The 24333-nt window shown below is 38.5% G+C and overlaps 2 protein-coding genes across 5 annotated transcripts in view; one reads left to right on the top strand and one right to left on the bottom strand.

The window, feature by feature from the left end:
* Positions 1–1028: 1028 nt before the first annotated feature.
* Positions 1029–9786, bottom strand: SREK1IP1 (SREK1 interacting protein 1). The gene is made up of 5 exons (XM_075726488.1): positions 9757–9786; positions 6910–6957; positions 5161–5301; positions 3005–3083; positions 1029–1493 (listed from the first exon to the last, which is right to left on the bottom strand). The coding sequence occupies exons 1-5, from the start codon at positions 9767–9769 to the stop codon at positions 1304–1306; spliced, it is 471 nt and encodes a 156-aa protein (XP_075582603.1). The 5' UTR covers positions 9770–9786; the 3' UTR covers positions 1029–1303.
* Positions 9787–10087: 301 nt separating this feature from the next.
* Positions 10088–24333, top strand: part of CWC27 (CWC27 spliceosome associated cyclophilin) — a 133662-nt gene continuing 119416 nt past the window's right edge. For 3 of the 4 annotated variants that reach the window (XM_075726153.1, XM_075726157.1, XM_075726156.1), the window contains exons 1-8: positions 10088–10218; positions 11467–11563; positions 13151–13263; positions 15914–16057; positions 16799–16897; positions 17067–17170; positions 18241–18310; positions 22012–22091. In XM_075726153.1, coding sequence (XP_075582268.1) covers positions 10177–10218; positions 11467–11563; positions 13151–13263; positions 15914–16057; positions 16799–16897; positions 17067–17170; positions 18241–18310; positions 22012–22091 — 749 coding nt within the window. In that variant the 5' untranslated portion in view covers positions 10088–10176. Of the gene's footprint in view, positions 10219–11466; positions 11564–13150; positions 13264–15913; positions 16058–16798; positions 16898–17066; positions 17171–18240; positions 18311–22011; positions 22096–24333 lie in introns of all 4 variants that reach the window. The other variant, XM_075726155.1, reaches the window with a different exon arrangement.

Genomic DNA, 24333 nt, shown 5'->3' on the forward strand with positions numbered 1-24333 from the left:
TATTGTTAAGAAAGCTTAGGTGTTGCTCTTCCTCGCATTTTGACTTCCATGAGATGTACACTGCAGCTGTATGCCAAGCTGCTCAGGTGGAAGCAGCTCTGTGTCTAAGCATAAAAAGATGAAACCACAGGCATGCAAAACATTTTCAAGAAGCTGTAAACATAGGCACTTTGAGGTTTAGGCATTTCTGGGGTAGGATCATTCACCTAAAATCTGCTCAACTCAAAAGCATCAGTCTGTCTTGAACCTGTAACTTACCACAGGACAAGACATGAATTGCAGAACTGTAGAAACCCCAGAATCCAGTTATAAAATTTTGACATGCTTAACATTGCTTCCAATAGCAAATGGTAAATTTTGCTACCAACTTCAACATGATAGATTGGTTACATTCCACAAGATGTTTGTTTGTTTTTTAACTTTTCAATGGGAGTTTTATTAGAATGAATGGAGGCTTCACGATTCTTGTCAATTGTCAGTCTTTGAATTTCCTGTTCCAGTTGATGTAGGCATTAATCACCACATACTGTATTAACGTGGTTCTCAGAACTTTGTAAATAGTCTTGCTGGACAGTCATCTAGTGTTAGGAAGTGGCACTTTACGTCAAAGATGAAATAGCTGTAATTGTAAAAGAACAAAACCTAGGCAGAAAGGACTTTGAAAAATTAATAGCTTTTGTTTGTTTTCAGCTAGCTCACGGTGATCCTGCCAAAAGAATGTGTAATTGTGTTTCACAGTCTATGACTAGATCAATTTTAGAAGATAATTTTGAAGAAGCAATCTCTTTTAGCTTCTCATTGTCTATTCTTTCCCTTCTCTGGAACCAAACACTATTTCATATTTCCGCTTAACTGATTAACGTATGTAAGTAAAAAACGTTATGCAAAACATACATTTATTTAAAGGATAACATAATAGAAAATCTTACTTGAATTTCCAAATTAGATTTAGCTGTTCTGACATTAAGCATATTTAATTCCAAATCTTTCTACGTAAAGACTAGCAAACTGAAGTTTACTACATCCTAGTGTAAAGGATTCCAAACACAACTAATCACAACTGAACTAAGAGTGAAGAACTAGTTAAACTTGCATGGTTTAGTACTAATAAACTTGAAATAGAAGACAAAATTTTTTTCCCAAATGGTCCATTTAATGATTTGAAGCACTCATATTTGCAAATAGATTTCTTAAAAATATATATATATATATAATTTTAAAACAACAGCATTGCAATGCATGAATAAATTTGATTTGAAAGTCATATTCTCTGCAGAAGTGAATGCAAAAACAGGCCAGCACCTCAGTCACTACTAGAACTGTCTGAACTATCAGAAGATGAACTTTTTTCCTTTCGTCTCTTCTTTTTCTCTTTTTTATGATGTTTTCCTTTCTTAGATTTATTCTTTTTTTCCTTTTCCTTTTCTTTTTTGTGTGATTTTTGTTTTTTTGACTTTGGCCCATCCTCTTCAGCTGCACTTGATGAGGAAGATCTAGTAAAAAAAAAAATATACAGATTGATATGTAATTAAAGAAGGAAAATGCCATAAGAATAATGTGGTTTTTTAAATTTCAGTATTTATATAATGTCACAAATCTAATCTGGTGTAAAATTTGTACACTAGCATCCACTGGAAAGCTTATGATATCTCAGTCTGCATGTTCAACTGAACAATGACTTTTCTAGTTAGACTATTGTGCCAGAAAAGCAGTATGTTTATAATACAGATTAATTAACAATGGAACAGGCCAGTTGTGTGGTTTTCAACCTTCAGTAAGAAGACTAAGAGTACAGACCAACAGAAAACTGAAAGTATGACAGTAAGATAGATCTTCCAGCTTTTAAAATATCACATGATCAATAACAATGCTACAGTAACGCCTTCAGACGAATCTTAATGTATTTCTCTCATGCAAAGATCTAAGAGAAACAGGTATGACAAATTTGGATGCTTTTGCAGCTGGTAATATTGGTTTCTAGCCAGCAGTGATGAGTGATTACAAACACAGAAGAATTAAGATGACAATAAAAGAAAAGTCATGATTATTATACTCAAAGGGGCAGTTTTGTGCTATTGTTTACATGATTAACTATTAATTACTTGCATATAAAGATTACAGCCAGCAGACTGACTCTTTTCTACTGTCTTCATAAGTGTAAGTTAGAGCCACACTACATAAATAGGGAAGGGGAAAAATGCCAATACAATCAGTGTTAAATCCTGTTTCTTTATTTCTGAAAAACTTATTATTATGGCCTCCAAATACATTACACATTTCCTAGCTCTCAGTGCAGTTCCTGGGATACTGTCTCATCGACAGTCCTAATGACTAACCAGTCTATAGTCTCATCTAAGAAAAAAAAAAAAAAAAAAAAAAAAAAATCAGTCAGCAGGCCAAATCTCAGGTTCACAATAAATTTGGGTATGATGACATTTTTCTTTGAAATTGGAGTAACACTTTTTCTTCTTCTACGTCTACAGTAACAGGAACATTAAAACTCAGCACATGCTAAGTAAAACTACAGAAGTTTTCCTTTTGGTAGTTACGTGATACATAGAGAGTGTGTTTGCGCGTGTGCGTCTGTATCTACGCATGCATGTGTGCACATAGGGAATCTTGGGGGTCTCTGAACTGCAGGGAGACCTCTCCATGTGAGCTAAGTTGGGGACCAACCCCATAATCCTCCCCACTTCTTGTTTCCCCACAACATTTTGCCTACTGTTGGATGGTCAGACGGAGCATTGCTTTCTCAGACCTGCAGACAGGCAGCTTGCTAGAGCTGTCTAGACTTCCATGGTCCTAACTCCATAGCGGAAAGCCTCTGCCTTTACCACTACTCAAAGAACAAACAACTTCTAACCAGAAACCAGGAAGATTTTCAAACCAAAGATGTACTTAAAAATAAAGTTGCATCAAAAGAGGCAACGTTTTCTGATAACTCAAACACCAGAAATATTTCTAAAGTTCTGTTTTGAAATTAAAATAGGTGTGTGATAGTTACCTTTTCCTTGGTCTCTTTAATTTTGTTTTTTCTTTGCTTTTCCTTTTTTGTTTCTTTTTTTCTTCCTCCTCATTTAGATCTATGGATAAAAGGTTACAGTTTACAAAACACTTGTCTGAATTAAGATCAGCATTAAAAGAGTGGCTTCAATAGCAATGTAAACTTACTACAAAATTCTTCTTAAAAATTTTTCTTTTCCTTCTCCAAATTCCGGTCTAGTATAGTAATTTCAGAAGTATTTTGCAGAGTAGCAGAACTTTTTATACAACCTACATTCTAATGACTTTGATCTAAGCACAATGAATGAAGGAAGGCCCATAAAACGTAGCAAAAAGTTGTGACTTTTTCTATATGTTTACTTCAGCTTTAGGTTTTCATATCCATTCTTCTGTATTTTAAAAGACTTGCCCAAGTCTGAAAACAGGTCATTTTACTAGAACATACAAAAAAAGGAATATTCCCTTAGGCTTACCTGAGTAACTTTCACACATCCCCATTTCATACTTCATAAGTAGCTATGCCGTAACTAAGATAAATTTGAGTTAACTGTCAATACACTGTCTACAAAAATTGGCAGAAGAGACACCCCTTACCTGGTCACATTTGTTTCCTGCCCTAACACTGTACAGTATTCTGTGGTATCTTCACATTTCACTTACAAGCAGTATTTTTATCACAAGGGATGCAATTTCTGACCTTAGATTTTACTATACTAGTTCAAAAAGTATTTTTGAATTCTCCAAAATGCAAATCCACTATATAAAGACACATTACAATGCCAGCTAACAGGAAAATACTGGCTTTACAACTTATCCTTAAAACAGATAGCTAATTTTGAGCATTTAATCTTATTTCTATCATAAAAATAACTTCCCATAGAGTCTGCATGCTACTGCACTCATTCATTTGCTACCACAAATAGAAATTACTGGTCTGTGTGTTCTGGAGTGAAATTTGAAAGAATTCAGTATGAGTTACAAAAAACAAATTACTTTTGGAGCAAATAAAAACCATGAACAAGAATGTGTGAACAAGCACTCGGTATTTTTAAGAAAATGGTGCAAAAATCTACGTGCAAACACTGCAAAAGTCCTGAGAAGATGAGGCCACTTGAAAATGGCAAAATCCTGCCTAAATTATTGACGGTTAAAGATACATATCTGCTTACAGTAGACATAGCAGCCACAGTTTGAGAAAGAACATATAATCAACAGGGATAGTACAAGATCAAGTAAACAGCTGTTTTTCCTGCAGATATCCATCTTCAATCAGTTTAGGGCCAAAAAAAACCCCTTACATTCAAAAGTACATAGTAAGTGGGAACAAGTTTTTCTAAAGAGACTTGTTGCAAGAAAGGACTGTTGCAGTCCCAATTCAGCACTCCTGACAAGCAGACTATCCATTTCTTTTGAAGTGTTCCAGCAAATCAGAGGGTTCTATCTATCCCTTCTCCTTCCTAAGTAGCATCATTACTAGGAACTGAATGTCAAGTCTAGAATGTGAGAGCAACAGAACAAAAAATGACGTTTCAAGGGTCAGAGGGGAAGAATATTCATTCATTTAAAACATGCTACAGTGGAACAACCTCCCCTTCTTACTTAGGGGAACTGCTTCTTTGGAGTCCAAATACAAATGAATTCAAGTATCTGCTAAATAACCCATCTATTCTCTCTCTGACAAACAGTTGAAGCTCAGATGTCCCAAAGAGAGAACAGTACTTCTCCAAATACGAATCTTGACATTAAATTCACTAGCTGTTTCAGCTAAAACACTACTTAGAGACTAGAGAGAAATTCAGCTGTCATATTTGTCATTAAAGAGCTACTATCTACTTTAAGATGTTTAAACTACATGCCATAATCAAAAGATTAACTCAGAGCACACATGTCATTTTCTCCTAAGCAGCTTCTTAGTAACCGACTTACAATCTTTTACATTTAGGAGCCTTTTGGAGATGTTCCAATAACAGGAATTAATAATAATGTGGGTGTATCAAATCTCTGAAGTCTGAACACTTGAAGTAAAAGACCTACTTTTAAAGCACAAGCTATAAGAACTAATAGTAATTATCAAAAAGGATAAAATGACAGTTCCAGCACTTCAGAAGACCATTATCCAATTTATACTTTAAGGAAAAAAGAAAACAAACCCCTTACTCTTTTTTTCACGCATGGCTTGCAATCTCTGTAGTTCTTCTTCCTCACTGTCTTCACTGCTAGTGCTGCTAACATCTAAAACAATATCTCTTTGAGGATCTACTCGGAGGAAGTTTCGACATTCAAATGTCAGGTGACCAGCTGAATAAAATATTCAGAAAGAAAAATTACAATTTACCAAAAAAAAATCAGAAACTAAAGAACATCCATTTTAGTATTACCCAGTTCTGAGAAGTGAAAAAAAAAGCTAGGCTGCAACCTGTGAACAAGGAGGCAGAACGCTTACTTTGAAAAAACCTCAAAGACTTTTGACAGGTTGTGCAATGTTATTCCATTTAATAGTGCTTTATGACCTGTCTTATTTCTGTTAATTTAAAGATTTTGTCCAAACTTTACTTTCTATTTTTGTAATGGTTTCAGATCCTTCCTGAAGAAATTACCTAAAAGCATGAAGTGGAATTTTTAAAAAACTACAGTTGAGTGTGTTGTATTGCTCTTTTTGTCTCCCTCTAGTGAAACAGAAGAATCGTATTCGCTTATGAGACATAATCTTTAACAACCAGTACATAATATTAAGCTACTACTTGACTATTATTTTTGGTTTTCTAAGTTATATCTCAATAATCATGACCAGAGTTAGAAACCTTGTGCTGAATACACCTATTGGGATAAGAAAGAGAAATAAACCAAACTGAAGATACAGTTTGGGAGAAACTGAGCTAAAGACACAGGAAGTCAAGTAGCAATTGAAATAAAATCATCATCTTCATACCAAAATGCCTACAGCTTGAACACAAAGCTTTCAGGAACATAAATACAGGTTGTGTGATTTGACTACAAGTTTCCTTCTCTTCCAGGAACCTTCGGATACTTACTGCATGTAGAAATGAAGCACTAAATCTATACTGATATCCCTGTTCCTTTGGAAGAAGAGATACACAAAGCAATTCATTGACAAAATTTGTTGGTGACAAAGTCTACAAGGAAAGAACGAAGCAAGCTTTTTTCCCCCTTGACCCCACATAATGCTCATAAAAAAAGATTAAATCACTTTGTTGAAAGTTCAACACAATTCACTGCAAAACAGTGTCCACCCTTCCATTGTTCTAAAAACAAGAGTTAGTGATTAAGAAATTAAAATCTTCACTAAGACCTGTCTCCATTCATCAGGACAGTAGCCACAGACATGCTTATATGATCAGAGCACAATGCAAAGCATGAGCTAAATGCTAACAGCAGAACTTGTAAGTAACAAAATTAACTGTTTCTTAAAATACAGAATGCACAAAGAAGTATGTTTTCTTAGTGTAGAAGATCATACAGATTTTAAATTATTTTTTTCTTTTGAAACAGATCAGACTTGACTTGAGTTGAAATGCTTGCCTAAGTTTGCAGTGAGACTCAGAATAAGCACAAATGGTAATCTCAGTACATATCAAAGACCATGCTCTCAATTCAAAGTTTCTCAAGTAATTGCATGGCAAATGTAGTATATATGAACACAACAGCATACTCTTTCTTTTCCTGAGAGACTCAAGGGTTTTCAAAAGCAGAAATAGGTGTAAGGAGCCAGAAAATTAACAGGAAATAAATAAATAAATAAATAAAATTATGGTAATTTAAACTGACAAATGTCTGGGCAACAAGGCAGAACACTCCTTTTTTATATTTTGCCCTCCTCAAAAGGCAGCTTCAGCATCATAAAATGAAGAAAACACTATAACTTCATATTGCTTACTACAGACTTACGGTAGCCACACTTCTTGCATCCTGCTCTGATATTATCCTTATTTCCACCTGAAAGAGAAAATGTCATCAATTAGGTGTTCCTAAACAGAACTCTCAAGTTTATTTTAAATCTAGCTTTGTAATGTCAATACACAGACAGGAGTGATCGCTCCTCAGAGTATGAAGTACACTAAGATCTCTTAAAAAATCTTAAAGAAAAGCAAAACAGTGCATTTCTAAGGTTACTTTTCTGTGCAGTAATCTATCAGAACAAATTTGGCTAGTATAAACTGCTACACGTCATTTAGTTTCACACAAATTATTGCCAAATCCTCATTTGATTTATTAGGACCTTTCCATTATAATTTTAATAATTATTGCACTTCTCTGAAAGCTTATGCATTTGTTTAGTTACAGTATGAACACAGTAATAGCTATCTGACATTCCACTGATCCATAACTGTGCGCTAGTGTTCTTATAAATTCTAGCAGTGCATGGACCTTGACAAACATTCACTAGAAACTCTCAAGTAATTTATATTTTAATTACAAGAACTGTCTTAAAAAGGCAATTAAAAAAGAGCAAAACAATCACTTCTGAAAAATGACAAAAGACAGACAGAAACAATTTAAAAAAAAAAAAAAAGCTAAACAAATTGCTAAATGATTCTGAATCCAGGCAACATGGCACTAAATACAAAAAATGAATGGGCACAAGAAAGTAAATGTGGAATAAAGTGAAGAGAGTAGCAGAAAAGTCCGTCAATGCTATGCAGGAAGGAGGACCAGAACGGTGCAAATTTTAGATATAGAAAGTGTGTGATTTTCCCATCTGAGCCCACAGTTAAGTTAAACAGACATAATAGGACATGGGTCTGAAGAAGAGAAACCCCAGACACCTGCCCCTGAAAAATACATCAGTCTTATTTTTAATCATATGAGCCTATTGATAATGAAAGTCACAAATGCATTTCCAAAATCAAAGGATTTATCTTGCTCTTCTATCTTCCAACTGAATGGAGTATGAAAACCGCAGTGACTTAAACAGTTACATACAGTTTTCTGAATAACTAGGTCATTAACTTAAATAAGTAATTAAGCAAACATAACAAGAAATCCATGACAGAAATTAGAGAACCAGAAAGGAAGTACATCAGCTCCATGAATTTAAACTTTGATTTACTAAGGCAAGCATTGTCTTCAGAAAACTCTACTTAAAATAGCAGAGAAACTTTCAAACCCCAGGCTGAAAAACTAACTTGGAAACTTAATTCACTGGTCTGTGCCCTGAAGAGTACTGGAAAGTTAAGCTATAAAGATACATACATTCCATTATGACACATGGTTTTCCACAGATCCCAAAACTTTATTACCCCCTTTGAGGTCTATAAACTCAGCAGTGTTTAGGTGCCTCTTTTACAACTATATTTTGAGGGAAACCCATGAGAGGTAAGGATGTAGGCAACATGGAAGAGAGTGTCAAGAAGCAAGGAACAAACTATACCGGTATCTTGCAATGTCATGTCAAAGAAATACTCAAAACAGCATCTGCTTGTTCACTACACCTTGGGACTAGAAAGCAAGATCACCTAAGCTACCTACTTTGTCTCAGCTTTCTGAAATACCCAATAAACTTCAGCCCTACTGTGTAACTGACCTGTAGCTAAAGAAAGATTTGGTATTCCATGCCAGGGAGGTCAGTACAGGCATGCATACGCTACATCTCCCATAATATGTGCAAGGTGCCATTTGTCAGGATTTCCAGAAGAAATACCCAGCAGATGACAAGAATATTGTCACCAAATACTCCCACCAAATTTCCAAGACTGAAATTGTATTATTACTCTTGGCTTTCAATAATATTGTTAGAAGTAGGGTTTTAGACTAGATGAAGTTTTAGATAATTAAAAGCAAACAAATTACTAGAAGCTTCCTTTTCTCACTCCCTTCTTCCCAGGTGTTAATCCTCAAGAAAATTAACAACCAACACAGCAGCAGCCATCACTAAGGACCTCACTCATTCACTAGAGCAAAAGGTTGCAAAAAAGAGCTTTGGAAACCTTTGAACGCAAACATGAGATGCCTTGCTCAAGAACTCTTTCTAGAATGGGAGCAAGCTTATTAAGGTATTCTCTTTTCTTAAGAGGAGCTCATGAAAGGTCAAGCTTGTTCAGCTCTTCTCTAACCAAACACTCTTCATGTCTCAGGATCAAGAAAAAATTATGAAGCAACAGCTATATGTTTGGCTAACATAGATCTAAATACTTGGCAAATGCTGCAAGCCTTTCTGCCTGGCCTGTCATCATTCTCAGTGGGTCTATTTAAGCAATAATCTAGTGGGACACAAATGTTAATCCAGAACAAAACACGAGGAGGAAAACAAAGTCCGACAACAGCCATTCTTCGGATCTAACTTTAAAGAAGGTGGCTTATACTAGCAGACGACAGGTCTGCACTAACAGACTTGGTCACCACTCACCCAAAACGCTGGGGAGAGGCCCAGCAGGCCTAGAAGGAAGGGACTGCATGGCCGCGCCCGTCAGCAGCAGCTGGCCTGACCCTTCCGCCCTTCCCCGGCCACCTCCCTCCCTCCCGCTGCCCAAGGCCAGCTGTTTTAGAAAAGCGGCTGTGCAGACCAGAGCAGCGTTTCCCCGCCGGCCTCAGGAAGATGATGAGATGCGCCGCCCCGCCGCCCTGCCCGCCTCACACTTCCCACTGCGATGCGCCATCGCGCGCTCTCCCCGCCTAATTTTCCCTCAACCCGCCGCTTATTTCCCCTTCCCAACATGCCGGCCCTAGGTTCATCTCCCCTTCCCAACGTGCTGGGCCCCCCTTCTCTCCCCGCAGACCCGGCTGGGAGCCCCTCACCCGGCAGAGCCATGGCGCCTCCCGCCGCCGTTCCCGCCGCCCCGCCCCGGGCCTCCAAGGCCGCCTCTCCCCGCCGGAAGGCTTTGCCCGGCGCACTCTCGGACCGTGCCACTCACAGGGAGGATGGGGGACCTCAGTTCCGGGCGGGAGCCACGGGGAGGGACTGCAGGGGTCTGGAGAAGACTCCACGTCTTTATGAAAGGAACTCCTGCCTCACTGACTGCCGTAGAGACTTCGACTGGGGACTTATCCCTTCGTCCTTTCTCCTGGCTTGGGCAACCTCCTCCACACCTCCCTGGGCTGCATAGAGGCGCCCAAGATGGCGGGAAGTCCGGGGCGGTAGGACGCTTTAGAGCCGAAGCGTAGCCGAGAGTCGAGCCCGGGCGGTCGCTCACCTGCCGGGACGGTCCTTTCCCGACCATGAGCAACATCTACATCCAGGAGCCCCCCACCAACGGCAAAGTGAGGCTTGTCGGGGGCGGGGGCGGGGGCTGGGGCTGTTGCTGTGGCGGGCGAGGGGCAGGCCCGGCCCGGCCCGGGCAGGCCGTGGGGTGGAGGCGAGCTGCGCTGCAGCGTAGGTGAAGGGGCTGCCCGTGGTGTGCGGGCGGGGGGCTGCTGCTGAGGGGGTGTTCGCTCCTCGGGGGTGCGGGTGAGGAAACCCTGTGCTCCGTGGGGACTTTGCAGGCGGCGGGGGGTACGCGCTGTGCGTGGGGAGCGCGGCTGAGGAGGCTGCGATACCTGCCTGCGGGGGGATTCGGGTGAGGGCGGTGCGCGCTCTGCGGGGGGGTGGGTTGTGCGCCGCGGTTGCTTTGAATGGGGGGGGGGGGGGGGGGGGCGGGGTGAAGAAACTGTGTTGCAGGGGGTGTGGGGGGCAGGTGAGGAGTATACGCGCTGTGTGTGTGTGGTGGTGGTGGTGGTTTCCGTCTTGCGGTGCTGGTTTGGTTAGAGTTAGTGTGAGGTGATACACCCCTGAAAGACATTACCTGTGTCAAAGCACGACGTGTGCTGTGTGCACACATAACACAGAGCAGTCCTTAAAGCGTTTCACTTCATTTCCTCTATTGTTGATTATATCTTACGTTCTTAATTTTATTATGATTTCTCATTGAATTTGGTAGTATTACTTGTAAGAGAGGTATATGCCTTCAGAGATTTGTGGCATAATTTTTTTTTTTTTCCCATCTTGTTTCATTACAGAAGTGACAAATGGTATCTAAGTATCACGTGTCAGGTGCCAGGTCATTGGCCTTGAAGCCTTATTATACATATCGGTTCAAAACTGTATCTTAAGTTCTGGCAATGCTATTTGAAACTGCTGGGAGTCTGACTATAAACCTTTGTCAGTTGGACTTTCTTTTGCGATAGCTAGAATGAAATTAACTCTGAAGTCGTCTGTGATTTGGGCACAAAGGCTTGTCTGTGCTCAGGATACCATCACCTCACTTTCACTTCAACAAAGCAAATATTTAAATTATTGCAAATATTTGCATAGTGTTAGGTTAATGGTTGGACTTGATCTTAAAGGTCTTTTCCAACCTAAATGATTGTGTGATTCTATCTAGAATTAACAGGTACCTGACACATTTGAATGTTTACTACTGTTACTAATATAATGAATTTGGAAGTGTTTTTTTAACTCAGCAATGATATTCTTTGATCACTGACTAAGTTACAATAAAACTAATGGTGTATTTGTCTGTATTTTTGTAGGTTTTGCTGAGAACAACAGCAGGAGATATAGATATCGAATTATGGTCAAAAGAAGCACCAAAAGCATGTCGAAATTTCATCCAGCTTTGTATGGAAGGTAATGACTGAATGGGATAGGAGTTATTGAAATTATTTCATATGCATTCTTTGTGCCTTTTTTATAAAATAGAGGTCATAACTATATTTTAACTTTAATATGTTAATTAATTTATTTGTATTTAGAAGATATTAACTAACACTCAGACAATGTTTTTCAAGGAACACCATGGGGAAAAAAAAAAATTTAGATGGTTTTCTCAAATGTAGCAGATGATGTAGTACTACTGAAAAGTTGTGTGCCAGAGGCTTGGGAAGGCTTATCTTCAGCAAGTCTCTATAATGTATAACTACTTCTTTAATGTATGTATGAAATGGTAATGATGCAATATTGGACATCCTCCAAAATTCTCATTTCGGTATCACCATCTTTTCTACCTTTTCATTATTTTCATATGTGCTTCTAATGTTTCGTTTGCTGTAGTTTTTTGTTGGTGGAAGCTCTGTAACACTCTTCACTGAAGTAGTGGGTACCAGCATGAGAAGCTCCCTACTGGGAAAACTGTAACAAGAATTTGTGAAGGACCTGGTGTCTTTATGTGTTTTCTAGCTGTTATTATCCCATTTATGCATTTATAGAGTTGTTAAGAGTTCTTTTAGCCCTCCTCTGTTAAGGAAAAATAGCAGTCTAGGGTTTGTACCTCCATCATGGATCCAGCCTGTTCTGTGTTCTTATACCTAACGTGGAGATGTGGAGATTTTTTGCAATGGTAAATCAGTTTCTTAGCCCTTGGTAAGTCCTAATTGTTCAGTTATTCTCTGTGTTAAAAAGGGCTTTATTTCCTTTCTGAACTTGTCTGACTGCTGTGTAGGATCCTATGCTTCGTATAATAAATCTGAGTATTTCTCTTGTGAGTATCCTAGCATATAACCATCCATTAATATATCTAGCTGTGCTGCAATGTTTGCAGATCCTGCTTTGTCTTGCAGCATGCTGCAGATCTATTTTTATTTATTTAAAAAAAAAAGTAACCAGAAATATATGTCAAGTAAAGTTAAGTTTTCATTCCTTTTGTTTTCTTATGATCTCATAACCCTTATCTGATAGATAGATAAAAGAAGATAACTTAGGGAGCAAAATGTACTGTGTCTTTCATTCTGTGAAAATGATCAGTTTGGGTACAGTGTAGGTGGTGAAAAGGGTGACACCTGTGTTCCATGCTGGTGAGTGAAAATGCTAATCATTTGGTGTACGGGTATGGCTAACAATGTGTGTGGTGTGTTGGCTGGGAGAGAACACAGTAGTTTTAGCTCTCCTTTTAAATTAATATACATTGGTAGTATTCCAGTGATAAAACTTAAAAGCTGAAAAGAAGATAATTCATCAATATCATCTTGTCAGTGACGTGCAGTGTCTTTTGCAACAGAAACATATGACACCACTTTTTTTTCATAAATGTCATCAGCAATACTTTGTGGCTGAGATACAGTCACACTGAGCAAGACAGTGGGAGAAGGGGGAACCCAGTGGAAATAGCAGAATCTAGTTACAGTACTTGCTTTCTGGAAGTTCAGTCTCTGGACATGTCTGCATAATCTATATAAAGGTTACCACTTACATGTGTTTATTTTTTTTTTTTTTTTTTAGAGTATTACAATAACACGATATTTCACAGAGTGGTGCCTGGCTTTATAGTGCAGGGAGGTGATCCCACTGGTACTGGATCAGGCGGAGATTCCATCTATGGAGCTCCCTTCAAGGTACAAATCTGTATATCTTATGCATTAATTTTTGGTTATTCTCTATCAGTTGTTCTTCCTACTGTGTTAGGTTGTGAGAAAACAAATCTTGTATTAGAAATGCAACATTATACATGTACGGTAATTGCTTTCATGTGTTACTTCAGTATTTTTGAATATGCCTTTTTGAATTGAGAGTTCTTAAATCTACCTGTTCTGATATTACGATAAATGTATAACCTTACTAGCATGAATTTCACAAGGAAAAATAGGGAGGGGGGAAGAGTGAATAGTGGGTGTTGATATGTGGCAAACTGATGTGGAAACGTATGTTGTTTATGCACATTGTATCTCATTTAGCAAAGGTCTCTGAATGTTGTATATGCGTTCATTGGTATTAAGGATACCAGGAGGCTCAGATCCTGAGTGAAGCTACACTCAGGTAGCTTCATCCATGTCGTGGTTTAGCCCCAGCCAGCAACTAAGCACCACGCAGCTGCTTGCTCACTCCCCCTACCCCAGTGGGATGGGGGAGAGATTCGGAGGAGTAAGAGTGAGAAAAACTCCTGGGCTGAGATAGGAACAGTTTAATAACTGAAATAAAGTAAAACAGTAATGATAATAATAACAATACAATAATTATAATAATAATAATAATAATACACAAAGCAAGTGATGCACAGTTCAATTGGTCACCAGCTGCTGACCGATGCCCAGACAGTTCCCGAACAGCGATCGCTGCTCCCCGGCCAATCCCCCCAGTTTCTATACTGAGCATGATGTCATATGGTATGGAATAGCCCTTTGGTCAGTTTGGATCAACTATTCTGGCTGTGACCCCTTCCAGCTTCTTGTGCACCTGGCAGAGCATGGGAAGCTGACAAGTCCTTGACTAGCATAAGCAGTACTTAGCAACAACTAAACCATCAGTGTGTTATCAGCATTCTTCTCCTACTAAATCCAAAACACAGTACTATGCCTGCTACTAGGGAGAAAATTAACTCTATCCCAGCCGAAACCAGGACAATCCACTTGGTGGATGAAAAGCTGGACATGAGCCGGCAATGTGCACTTGCAGCCCAGAAAGCCAACCGCATCCTGGGCTGCATCAAAAGAAGCATGGCCAGCAGGTCGAGGGAGGTGATTCTGCCCCTCTACTCTGCTCTGGTGAGATCCCACCTGGAGTACTGCATCCAGCTCTGGAGCCCTCAGCACAGGGAAGACATGGACCTGGTGGAGCGGGTCCAGAGGAGGGCCACAAAAATGATGAGAGGGCTGGAGCCCCTCTCCTATGAGGAAAGGCTGAGAGAGTTGGGGTTGTTCAGCCTGGAGAAGGCTGCAGGGAGACATTATTGCAGCCTTTCAGTACGTAAAGGGGACCTATAGGAAGGATGGGTGCAATCTTTTTAGCAAGGTCTGTTGTGACAGGACAAGGAATAATGGATTTAAACTAAAGAAGAATAGATTTAGACTAGACATAAGAAATAAATTTTTTACAGTGAGGGTGGTGAAGCACTGGAACAGGTTGCCCAGAGAGGTAGTGGAGGCCCCATCCCTAGAAACATTCAAGGTCAGGTTGGACGGGGCTCTGAGCACCCTGATCTGGTTAAAGCTGTCCCTGCTCACTGCAGGGGTGTTGGGCTAGATGACCTCTAAAGTTCCCTTCCAATCTAAAGCATTCTATAATTCTACACATGCACAGCAGCTGTGTTTGTTCTGCCCGATTGTTTCTTTTTCAGATGGGGCAGGCACCTTTAACTCGTGACTGAAGCTGCGTAACCTGTCTCTGGGTTTTCCATCTCCCTCCTGCTAGAGTAGACTCGTACATATAACACAAACGTGAAGTTTGTGGAAGGGACTGGTACCTGAGCAGAGAATAAAACAAATATTACCAATATTGTAGTAGCATTGGTGCTTAAAATTAGTGGTATCTCAATATTGCAGTGTTTAGAATTCTGGTACTGTCATGGTATTAATATATTACTCATCGCTTTCACCTTGCTTTGAAAGTGGTCCTATTGGGTCTTCTTATGTTCCAGAAAAATGTTCTTTCTATGGATTTTTGCAATACTGTACTATTACAACCTGTTATTGAGCTTCCAGTTAGTTTACATGAATTAGGATTTTTCTCCTAAATACAGTGGTAAACAAGAATGATAGTTTTCCGAGAAATGTGTGAAATACAGTTACTTTTAGAAATGCTTTGGATTTTTTTAATATTGGAGCGGTAATAAATTCCAGCAAAAATAATGAATAACAATTGATTATTAGGCAATGATGGGAAAAGAGAAAGTTAACAAGATAGAACTTAGAGTTTTTATTAAATCGTATGTCTTTCTATTATTGATACAGTAGTTTAGAATTTTTTTCTTTTGGTGTTTGTTCATTACATGTTTATGGTTTCTTTTGAAAGAAGGTTGTTCGCTTGTTTGCATTATTATAGGCACTAAGAAGAAAAAACTGACTGTAAAGAATATTTTCTGCTGCAAACAGAAGCTTTTAAATACAATTGTGGCGTTAAGTTTCAAAAGACTGGTTTTATTACTGCCTGATTTAAAATAAAATTAATAGCATATTTTCCGTGTGTGCATATTGATGTAAATAAGCCATACCTAAAGAAGTGGCAAAAATAGTTACATACTTAAATCGTGTTCTTTTCTGTCTTTGACAGGATGAGTTCCACTCCCGATTGCGATTTAATCGAAGAGGACTTGTTGCTATGGCAAATGCTGGGCCCCACGATAACGGGAGTCAATTTTTCTTTACGTTGGGTCGTGCAGATGAACTTAATAACAAGCACACAATCTTTGGAAAGGTCTGCTACACGGACTAGAGTCCCTGTTTGAGTTTGACTGAAGATACTATAAATTTCTCTGTATTCAGAGGTGTTTGTGTATAGTGTTGTTTGCTGCTACATACATTTGAAATTTATTTCACTGCTTTCTAAGCTGTCTCCGTTCTCTTTGTTTCCCATGTCTGGTAGAAATGTTTCTATGGGTTGTTTCCATAATTATCTACTTGCTGTTATTCTTCTAAATTATATTTTTGTGTTGTGCTTTCTTTGAATAATCTTACTAATATTATTATGATTCTAGCTTATTATTCGGTTCATCTAATACTGGTCATGTTTTAGAAAATTCTGTTTGTAAATTCTAATTATCCAAGAAGAATCAGGAGAATCAAAAAACATAAGATGAATTTAGCACTTTCATGATTTACTTGAAAGAAAATAAACCAACTACTTTTTCATTTCACAGTGTCTTTTATTTTCCTGTTTCACAGCTCACTAAGAATTTGACATCTTACCCCGCATACGCTCTCAAAAATGCAGGTTTAGCTACCTGTATTCCTTCAACTTATGCTGTTAAATTGAAAAAAACCACAAACCTTTGTGCATTGTACTTGCTGTCTTTTAGAAATCTTACATGCTTACAGTATTTCCTGTATCATTTGTATTTTCAAAATTGCTTTTTGCAAATTTGCAAATTGCATTTTGCAGAATAATTAACAAAAATTATAGGCAACGACTTTCAAACCTTTTTTATGAATTTGACAGGTTACAGGGGATACAATATATAATATGTTGCGCCTGGCTGAAGTAGAAGTTGACAAGGAAGAGAGACCTCTCAGTCCACACAAAATAAGAAGTAGTGAGGTGAGTCATTTGAAATTTGAATTTTTAAAATTCTTTTGTTCATAGTGTTCAGAAAACTCTAGTATGAAAACTTGGCATGTCTTTTTAGATATTGTTTTAAAATATTGAATCATTTGATTATAACAAAATACTTATTGAAGATGTGTCTAAAATACTACTTTTTTAACAGGTTTTGTTTAATCCTTTTGATGACATTGTTCCAAGACCAAATAGAAAACTGAAGAAGGACAAACCAGAAGAAGAAACTAAGAAGTCCAAAGTAAAAGGCACAAAGTAAATATGTACAACATAAGTGGTGGTTAATTTTCTTTCACCTTTAATTTGCAGCTTGGTAATTTTCTGTTTCTGCTTTTGAAACACAAGGCTTTACCAAAATGCACAGAGGAATGGTCTCTAGTCTTAGCAAAACCTACTTCCCTGTTTCTGAAGAGATCATGCAAATGTAGTTGCTCTGAGTGAAGTGTGCATCTGCTGAGCTGTAACTGTTTTGTGGACTCTGATAGTTTGTTACAAAAGAGAGGTAAAGGGTAGCTTAAGGCTTAAGCCTTTCCCATGGGCAAGAATATGCACTCATTCTTTTGTGACTGAGATAACAATGAAGTTAATACGTACTAGTAAGTAGGTCATAGCTCAGTTCTTTGAGGTTTTTGAACTTATTTCATCAGCTACCACTTCTCTCTCACTAAAATACTTAGCCAAAGGCAGGCATTTTGACATGGGAAATTTCAGTTTCTGTGAATGAAATTTGGTAGTCATAAACACGTGATGAAAAGTAATAGGAAAGCTAAAGTGTGTGTATGCTGTCAGTTCTGTTGGACAGAAATACAACATGTTGTGACTGACTGGTTCCAACATAGTGTAAACAATTAATTTTGGGGAAAAAAAAATTAAAGATCTTTATTTCTTTTCATTACATTATGTGAATGTATGTGTATTTGATGCCTTTCTGAGCTGTCATTCTTGAAAATTTTGAGTTTGGTACTTGAATGTTGCTCTGTTGGAAAAAAAAATTGGAAAAAATGCAACTGCTCTGTTTTCAGAGCTGTCAGCATTTAAGAGTCTGTGAAAGTTAGTCAAGGCAGAATTTTTTAAATTCCATTTTGCCATTTTCTAAGTGATGTTTAGCTATCCTGATTGTTTCGTCTCAGGAATAGAATAGAACATGCTTCTCTAAATATTCATGGTTTATTGCAAAACACCATGTTGTAGTTGTTTGAAATTAGCAGGACAAAAAGTTTTTTTAAAAATTGCATACAATATGAAGGTAATATGTTTAAATTTCATGGAATGTTAATAAGATGGTATTTAAAATTTTATTAGAAAATGGGTTTTCTCTTTTAAAGAAATTTTAACCTGCTTTCCTTTGGGGAAGAAGCTGAAGAAGAAGAGGAGGAAGTCAATAGAGTTAGTCAGGTACTGTACCAAATCATTCCCATTTTTCTTTTCAACTTAAAACTACCTTTTTTGCATGTTTGTGGAAAGCTTTGAAGTTCTTCATGTTGTTCTTATGTTTGAGTTTTGAACAATATTACTAGAAATTACTTCAGTTTTTATCATTCTACTATTTTAACATGTTGAAAAAACAGGTGTTTAACTTTTCTAACTTTGAAGGTGCCTTCAGTTACTGTGTGATACTTTTACATTTCCATAAACATAAACTTTCATACTTCATAGGGTAGATCTGTGTGTGCTGTCTAAAACTCATGGAGTTGATAGGTACTTTATTCTTCTTCACTTCTTTAATTATAATAGTGTGATTTGATGGTAAAATACTTGAGGTTTGAAATAGATCAACGTGTTTGTTGCCAATGCATTCTTAGTTCCATTTTCTTATGTATATCCATTCTGTGTGCAAAATGAAGTGTCGTTATTGCAGGGAAAACGGTGCATTATCATAATTAAATATTGCACTATTGTGAATTGTCCACAATCACAGAACTAGGGTTGCATCTTTGATCTAACGTTTCCTTATATGACTTTGCCACTTAAATAAGGTTAGCTTAAAAATTTCTTTAACAAGTTGTCATTCTCATTTCTACTGCTGACCAAATTATTTCTCTAGAGCCCTAGGCTTTCTTATTTATTTGTATGATTCAGGTACCTAACTGCTTCAGTTAGTGATCAGACTACATGGTTCTGAGTCCTTTACCACATAAGCGAAACAACGGTCCTCAGTCCTCAGGATTTAGTTAAAATACAGAAGACAGCAGTCAATACTGATGGACAGTATTACAGTGAGATGGTATCAGTTGGGTTGATAGGAGGGGTTTATCACAACAGTAATTTTAACTATTTTTCTTTCTTGTTTCAACTTACCAGTCAAACTAATGTACTTGTTTACCTTAACATGCTCATCTGCAGTTCTGCTCTTGGTATGTGTCTGTTTTTTAATATTGTATGTAACTTGTTTGCTTTGATGTTCTTCCCTTTCAGGCCAAATATTTGCTTTTCAGTTTAAAGTGATCTAAACAGAACACCTCTTTCATGACAAGCCCAGTTTCAGTGTTGTCATGCTGTCTTCAACTCAGTCTTAAAATCTCATCCTCATGTTTGTCCTGATTAAATTCTGGCTAGCTGTAGCTGGGAAAATAACCAAATCAACTGTTTATGAAGAATTTCTATTCATTCTTTACAACAGAATGAAACCTTTTTTCCCAAACGTCACAGCTTGTTTCTAATAGGTCTAGATTAGTATCTCTATAGTTCTCGATTAAGTTGAACTATGTGAACCTCAGCACCAACCTTCATTCGCTGTTTTCAATAAGAAAAATTGAAGGTCAAAGTTAATAATACGATTCTTTGACATCTGCAAATTCAGAATCCTTCTGTAAACCTTTTTTTGGTTGCTAGATGCAGTAGGCCTTGCTTGTTTGAATGTAAGAAAGGTATACCTTTAAGGACTGAGGTTGAGAGGAAAGTCTGCAAGTGACTGAGGAACCCTCTAACAGATCTGGGAAAAAGGAACATTTTCTATTAATTTTTAGTGCAGTGAGGCTGAGGCTAAAATTATTTAAAGAGTAAATGAAAACACCATGTATCAGGATGAAATTTTTACAGTATTTAATGGTTTCATGTTTACATGTGAAAAATAAGAATTCTTGTCTTAGTCACATCATATTAACCAAGTAAGTACTGAATTTAAGAATACCTCCCTAAGTCTTTTTTCCATCTTCCCCATTATGAACAATTTTCTACTCTGGACTTGTTCAGCTGGCACTACACTTAGTCTAAGTGAAGGAATATATTTTGTCTTTGCCACAATGCATCACCAGACTCTTGTTCCTGAGACGGTATAAGGAAGGGCAAGAAGGATAACTGGGGATATGGATCATCATAACTTTAAAATAAAAAAGAAGAGGGTGCGAGGGAGGGAAAGATGAGAATGACTGTTCCCTACTTCTTACAATATGAAAGTTGAGACACAAATATAAATGAACAAATAAATATGCAAAGAAAAAGTATTTTTCCCTCTTGGAATTTGCATTGTGAACATTTATGCCACAGAACATGATTTAAGTGTGAAGTATAAATACTTTCAAAAAGAGATTAACAAGGGATTAGGGCCATTGGTGTCTTTTAAATGTTACAGGTCAAATTGTGTTGTCTTTATCAGGAGAGTCTTTAAATGGTTATATTACAGAAAGTATGAATCTTAGAAAGAAAATTTGCGTACCCCAGGAGGTTATAGAAAGCCGAGATCACAGGATTAGGGAAGTTTGTGTCAAGGAGTGGCAAGAGCAGAATGGCTGCATGAGGCAGGGCTGGTGAGGAGGCAAGAGTGATTCCAGCACAGGCAGTGCTTCCGCTCACCAACAGGGGCACAATCCAAATACAGCAGGCAGAGTTGGTTGCTGCTAACAGGGGCCATCAGCAGTCCTGAACACTGCAACTAGTAACGAAGACCAGGGTCCCCATCCAGAGAGTCCAGTCAGGAGCAGCAAGAGATGGGACAGGAGACAGGGCTGGAGACAAGTCTACAATGTGGGTCCAACAGGCCTATCCAGAAGATGGGGTCAGATGCAGATACACCTCTGACATAGCTCAGGTGGTGAGTGGAATCTCAGGCCTGAGCTGAAATGGTGCTCATGTGCATAGGAGCTCCAGGTAAAACTCCTCAAGGCCTCTAAGGCTATTAGTGCATTCGGAGACCTGACAGTGGGACTTCCACTGGTGGTTGATTAGTGTTTAAACTGAAGCTTTCAGTGTCCAAACTGTGCATTTAATTGTCTGTACTTGTTTGGAGCAGTTTACAAAGGTGATAAGCACTTGTCTTATGTTTCATCTAGCTCCTGAACACACAGAAAAATTACTTGTTGAAGGAAGTAATTTTTCATGTTGCTGAATGTTAGTCTTTTTCTCTATGTAATAAAAAATTGAAGTTGTGTTTAAATGAGTAAGATTTTATTATCCACACAACTACTGTCTTCCTGAAAGGATTATAAAATGATGTAATGGAGACATTCAGGTCACAATACAGACTGTTTCTGTTACAGAGATTTTCAGTCTGATTTCAGTCTGAAATTTAAGTATACTTTTTGGATCAGCATGGGGAATGTTTTCTTACTGCAGTCTTTCTGCCCAAAGATCTTATGTGTTGTTAGATTTATTTGACTGCTTCCTTCAGTAGACAATTCTTGCATGATGTATTGCAGGTTTCTAATTCCCCCCCCCCGGGTCTAACTAGTGTTCTACCAATTGATAAGTACTGCTCTGTACATAGTAGTTCTTTGAGTTGTCATATGCCATTATTGAAAAGTCAAGTTCTTACCTCTTCATTCATTCAAGAGTATATGTGGTAGACCATGTATCTTTGCGATGTGTAATGGTTGTGATGATTACACAATCTTTTTTTTCTTCCTCTTTCCTTTAAAATCAAGTGCAGTGCTATTACAAAAATACTTTTTAAATCCATGGGGGTCAGTTTGATGCTCCGCTTTCTGGAACACCTTCTCTGTTCTTCTGCTATTAAAAGTGTTTATGCTTACTGGTTAGGCTAAAGCTAACAAGAAGCAAGTTACCTTTTTCTTACCATTATCCTTTTTCACCATCTATTTTCTCAAACACTGAAATTTATAATAGCTTTTTTCTTTTTTTTTTTTTTTTTTTTTTAACAGAGCATGAAGGGGAAAAGTAAAAGTAGTCATGATCTACTGAAGGATGATCCACATCTAAGTTCAGTTCCTGCTGTCAAAAGGTTAGTATGTGATTTCCAGTTTCCAGAACAGATTACTTTCAAGATGTTAGACCTGATTAGCATCACATATACTTGTTGTTTGCCTGTAACTCTTTAAGAAATTCAGAATGGCAATGCTGGTTCGGACAAAATGTTCCTCTAACCCACTATGCTGTCACCAGCATTGGCCATCAGTGGATACCCAGTGAAGAATAAAAGCAGGGTAAACACAATGTTTACCTGAGTAGTCTCCCAGCCTCCATCTACTTTCAGCTCAGGGGACTGTCAGAGTTTGATGTAGTTTGTCTATTTAGTAATACTTAATAGAGCTCTCGTCAAAGTACTTATTCAGTCTCTTGTAATATTGTTTACATTTACACCCTCCTGTCTGCTGCAGGAAGAAGTATCTCCTCTTTTTGTACTGAATCTGGCTGCTACTGGCATCATTTGATAAATTCTAACTCTCATGCTGGAAGAGACAGTGAGGAGACAGTCCCTTTATACCTCTCTTTAGCACAATCCCTTCATAGGCCATCTCTTTTCTAACCTAAACTTTTAAAGCCTACTCAACTTTTCTTCACGCAGAAGTTGTTCTGCACATGTAGTTATTCTTGTTGTTCTTCCCAGCCCTGGTTCTGTTCTAGAATACTTTTTTTTTTCCCCAAAATCTAAACAACATATTAAAAATGAAGTGAATCATAAATCTGTACGCTTGTGTAAAGATGGTCTCTGTTTTATTCTCTATTTCTTTTTAATACTTCTTAACTTATGGTTTGCTTTTTTAACCACTGTTGAGCTGAGAAAATTGCACGAAAATATATCAACTCCAAGAATTTGCTTAGCATAGAATCATTTAATAGTTTGGGGTTAGAAGGGACCATTAAAGGTCATCTAGCCCAACCCCCCTGCAATGAGCAGGGACATCTTCAACTAGATCAGGTTGCTCAGAGCCCCGTCCAACCTGACCTGGAGTGTTTCCAGGGATGGGACCTCCACTACCTCTCTGGGAAACATGTTCCCATGTTCCACCACCCTCATTGTAAAAAATGTCTGCCTTGTATCTAGTCTGAATCTACCTTCTTTTAGTTTAAAACCATTACGCCCCTGTCCTATTGCTAAAGGCCCTACTAAAAAGTCTGTCCCCATCTTTCTTTTAAGCCCCCTTGAAGTACTGAAAGGCCGCAATAAGGTCTCCTTGCAGCCTTCTCTTCTCCAGGCTGAACAACCCCAACTCTTTCAGCCTTTCCTTACAGGAGAGGTGTTCCATCCTGCTGATCATTTTTGTGGCCCTCCTCTGGACCCGCTCCACCAGGTCCATGTCTTCCCTGTGCTGAGGGCTCCAGAGCTGGATGCGGTACTCCAGATGAGGTCTCACCAGAGCAGAGTAGAGGGGCAGAATCATCTCCCTCAGCCTGCTGGCCATGCTTCTTTTGATGCAGCCCAGGATATGGTTGGCTTTCTGGGCTGTGAGCGCACATTGCCGAGTCATGTCCAGCTTTTCATTCACCAGTACCCCCAAGTCCTCCTCCGCAGGGCTGCTCTCAATCCCTTCATCCCCCGGCCTGTGTTGGTATCGGGGGTTGCCCTGTCCCAGGTGCAGGACCTTGCACTTGGCCTTGTTGAACGTCCTGAGGTTCACATGGGCCCACTTCTCAAGCTTCTCCAGGTCCCTCTGGATGGCGTCCCATTCCTCAGGTGTGTCATCTGCACCACTCAGCTTGGTGTCATCTGCAAACTTGCTGAAGGTGCACTTGATCCCCCTGTCTGTGTCACTGATGAAGATATTAAACAGTACTAGTCCCATTACAGACCCCTGAGGGACACATCATGATCAATGATGGTCACCTGCGATGACCTTGTTCTGTATGTGGGACTCCTTTTCCTCATTTGCATAGCTTTACTTTTATCTGCTTCACATTTCATATATCATTTTATTGTCTCATCATTGAGGTCCTTCTGCAATTCTTCAACCTACTCTTGGCTTTACTACCCTGAGTAACTCAGTGTTATCAAAAAACTCAGTGACCTGGCTATATGCCTGCTTTGTTACTGAGCTCACTGAACAGCTCAAGCCCCAACACAGACTACTGAGCCTGTACAGTAGTGATCTTCATCCACTGCAAGAAGTGATTTTTTGCTTCTAACTTTTGTTTCTTGTCTTTTAACAATCTATTTGTTCATGCATGGACTTTCCCATCACCCCAGGACTGCTTAGTTTCCTTAAAAACCTTTGGTTAGAGATTCTGTGTGGGTCCAAATGTAT

Source organism: Pelecanus crispus, chromosome Z (genome assembly GCF_030463565.1).
Source record: "Pelecanus crispus isolate bPelCri1 chromosome Z, bPelCri1.pri, whole genome shotgun sequence".
Taxonomy (NCBI): Eukaryota; Metazoa; Chordata; class Aves; order Pelecaniformes; family Pelecanidae; genus Pelecanus; species Pelecanus crispus.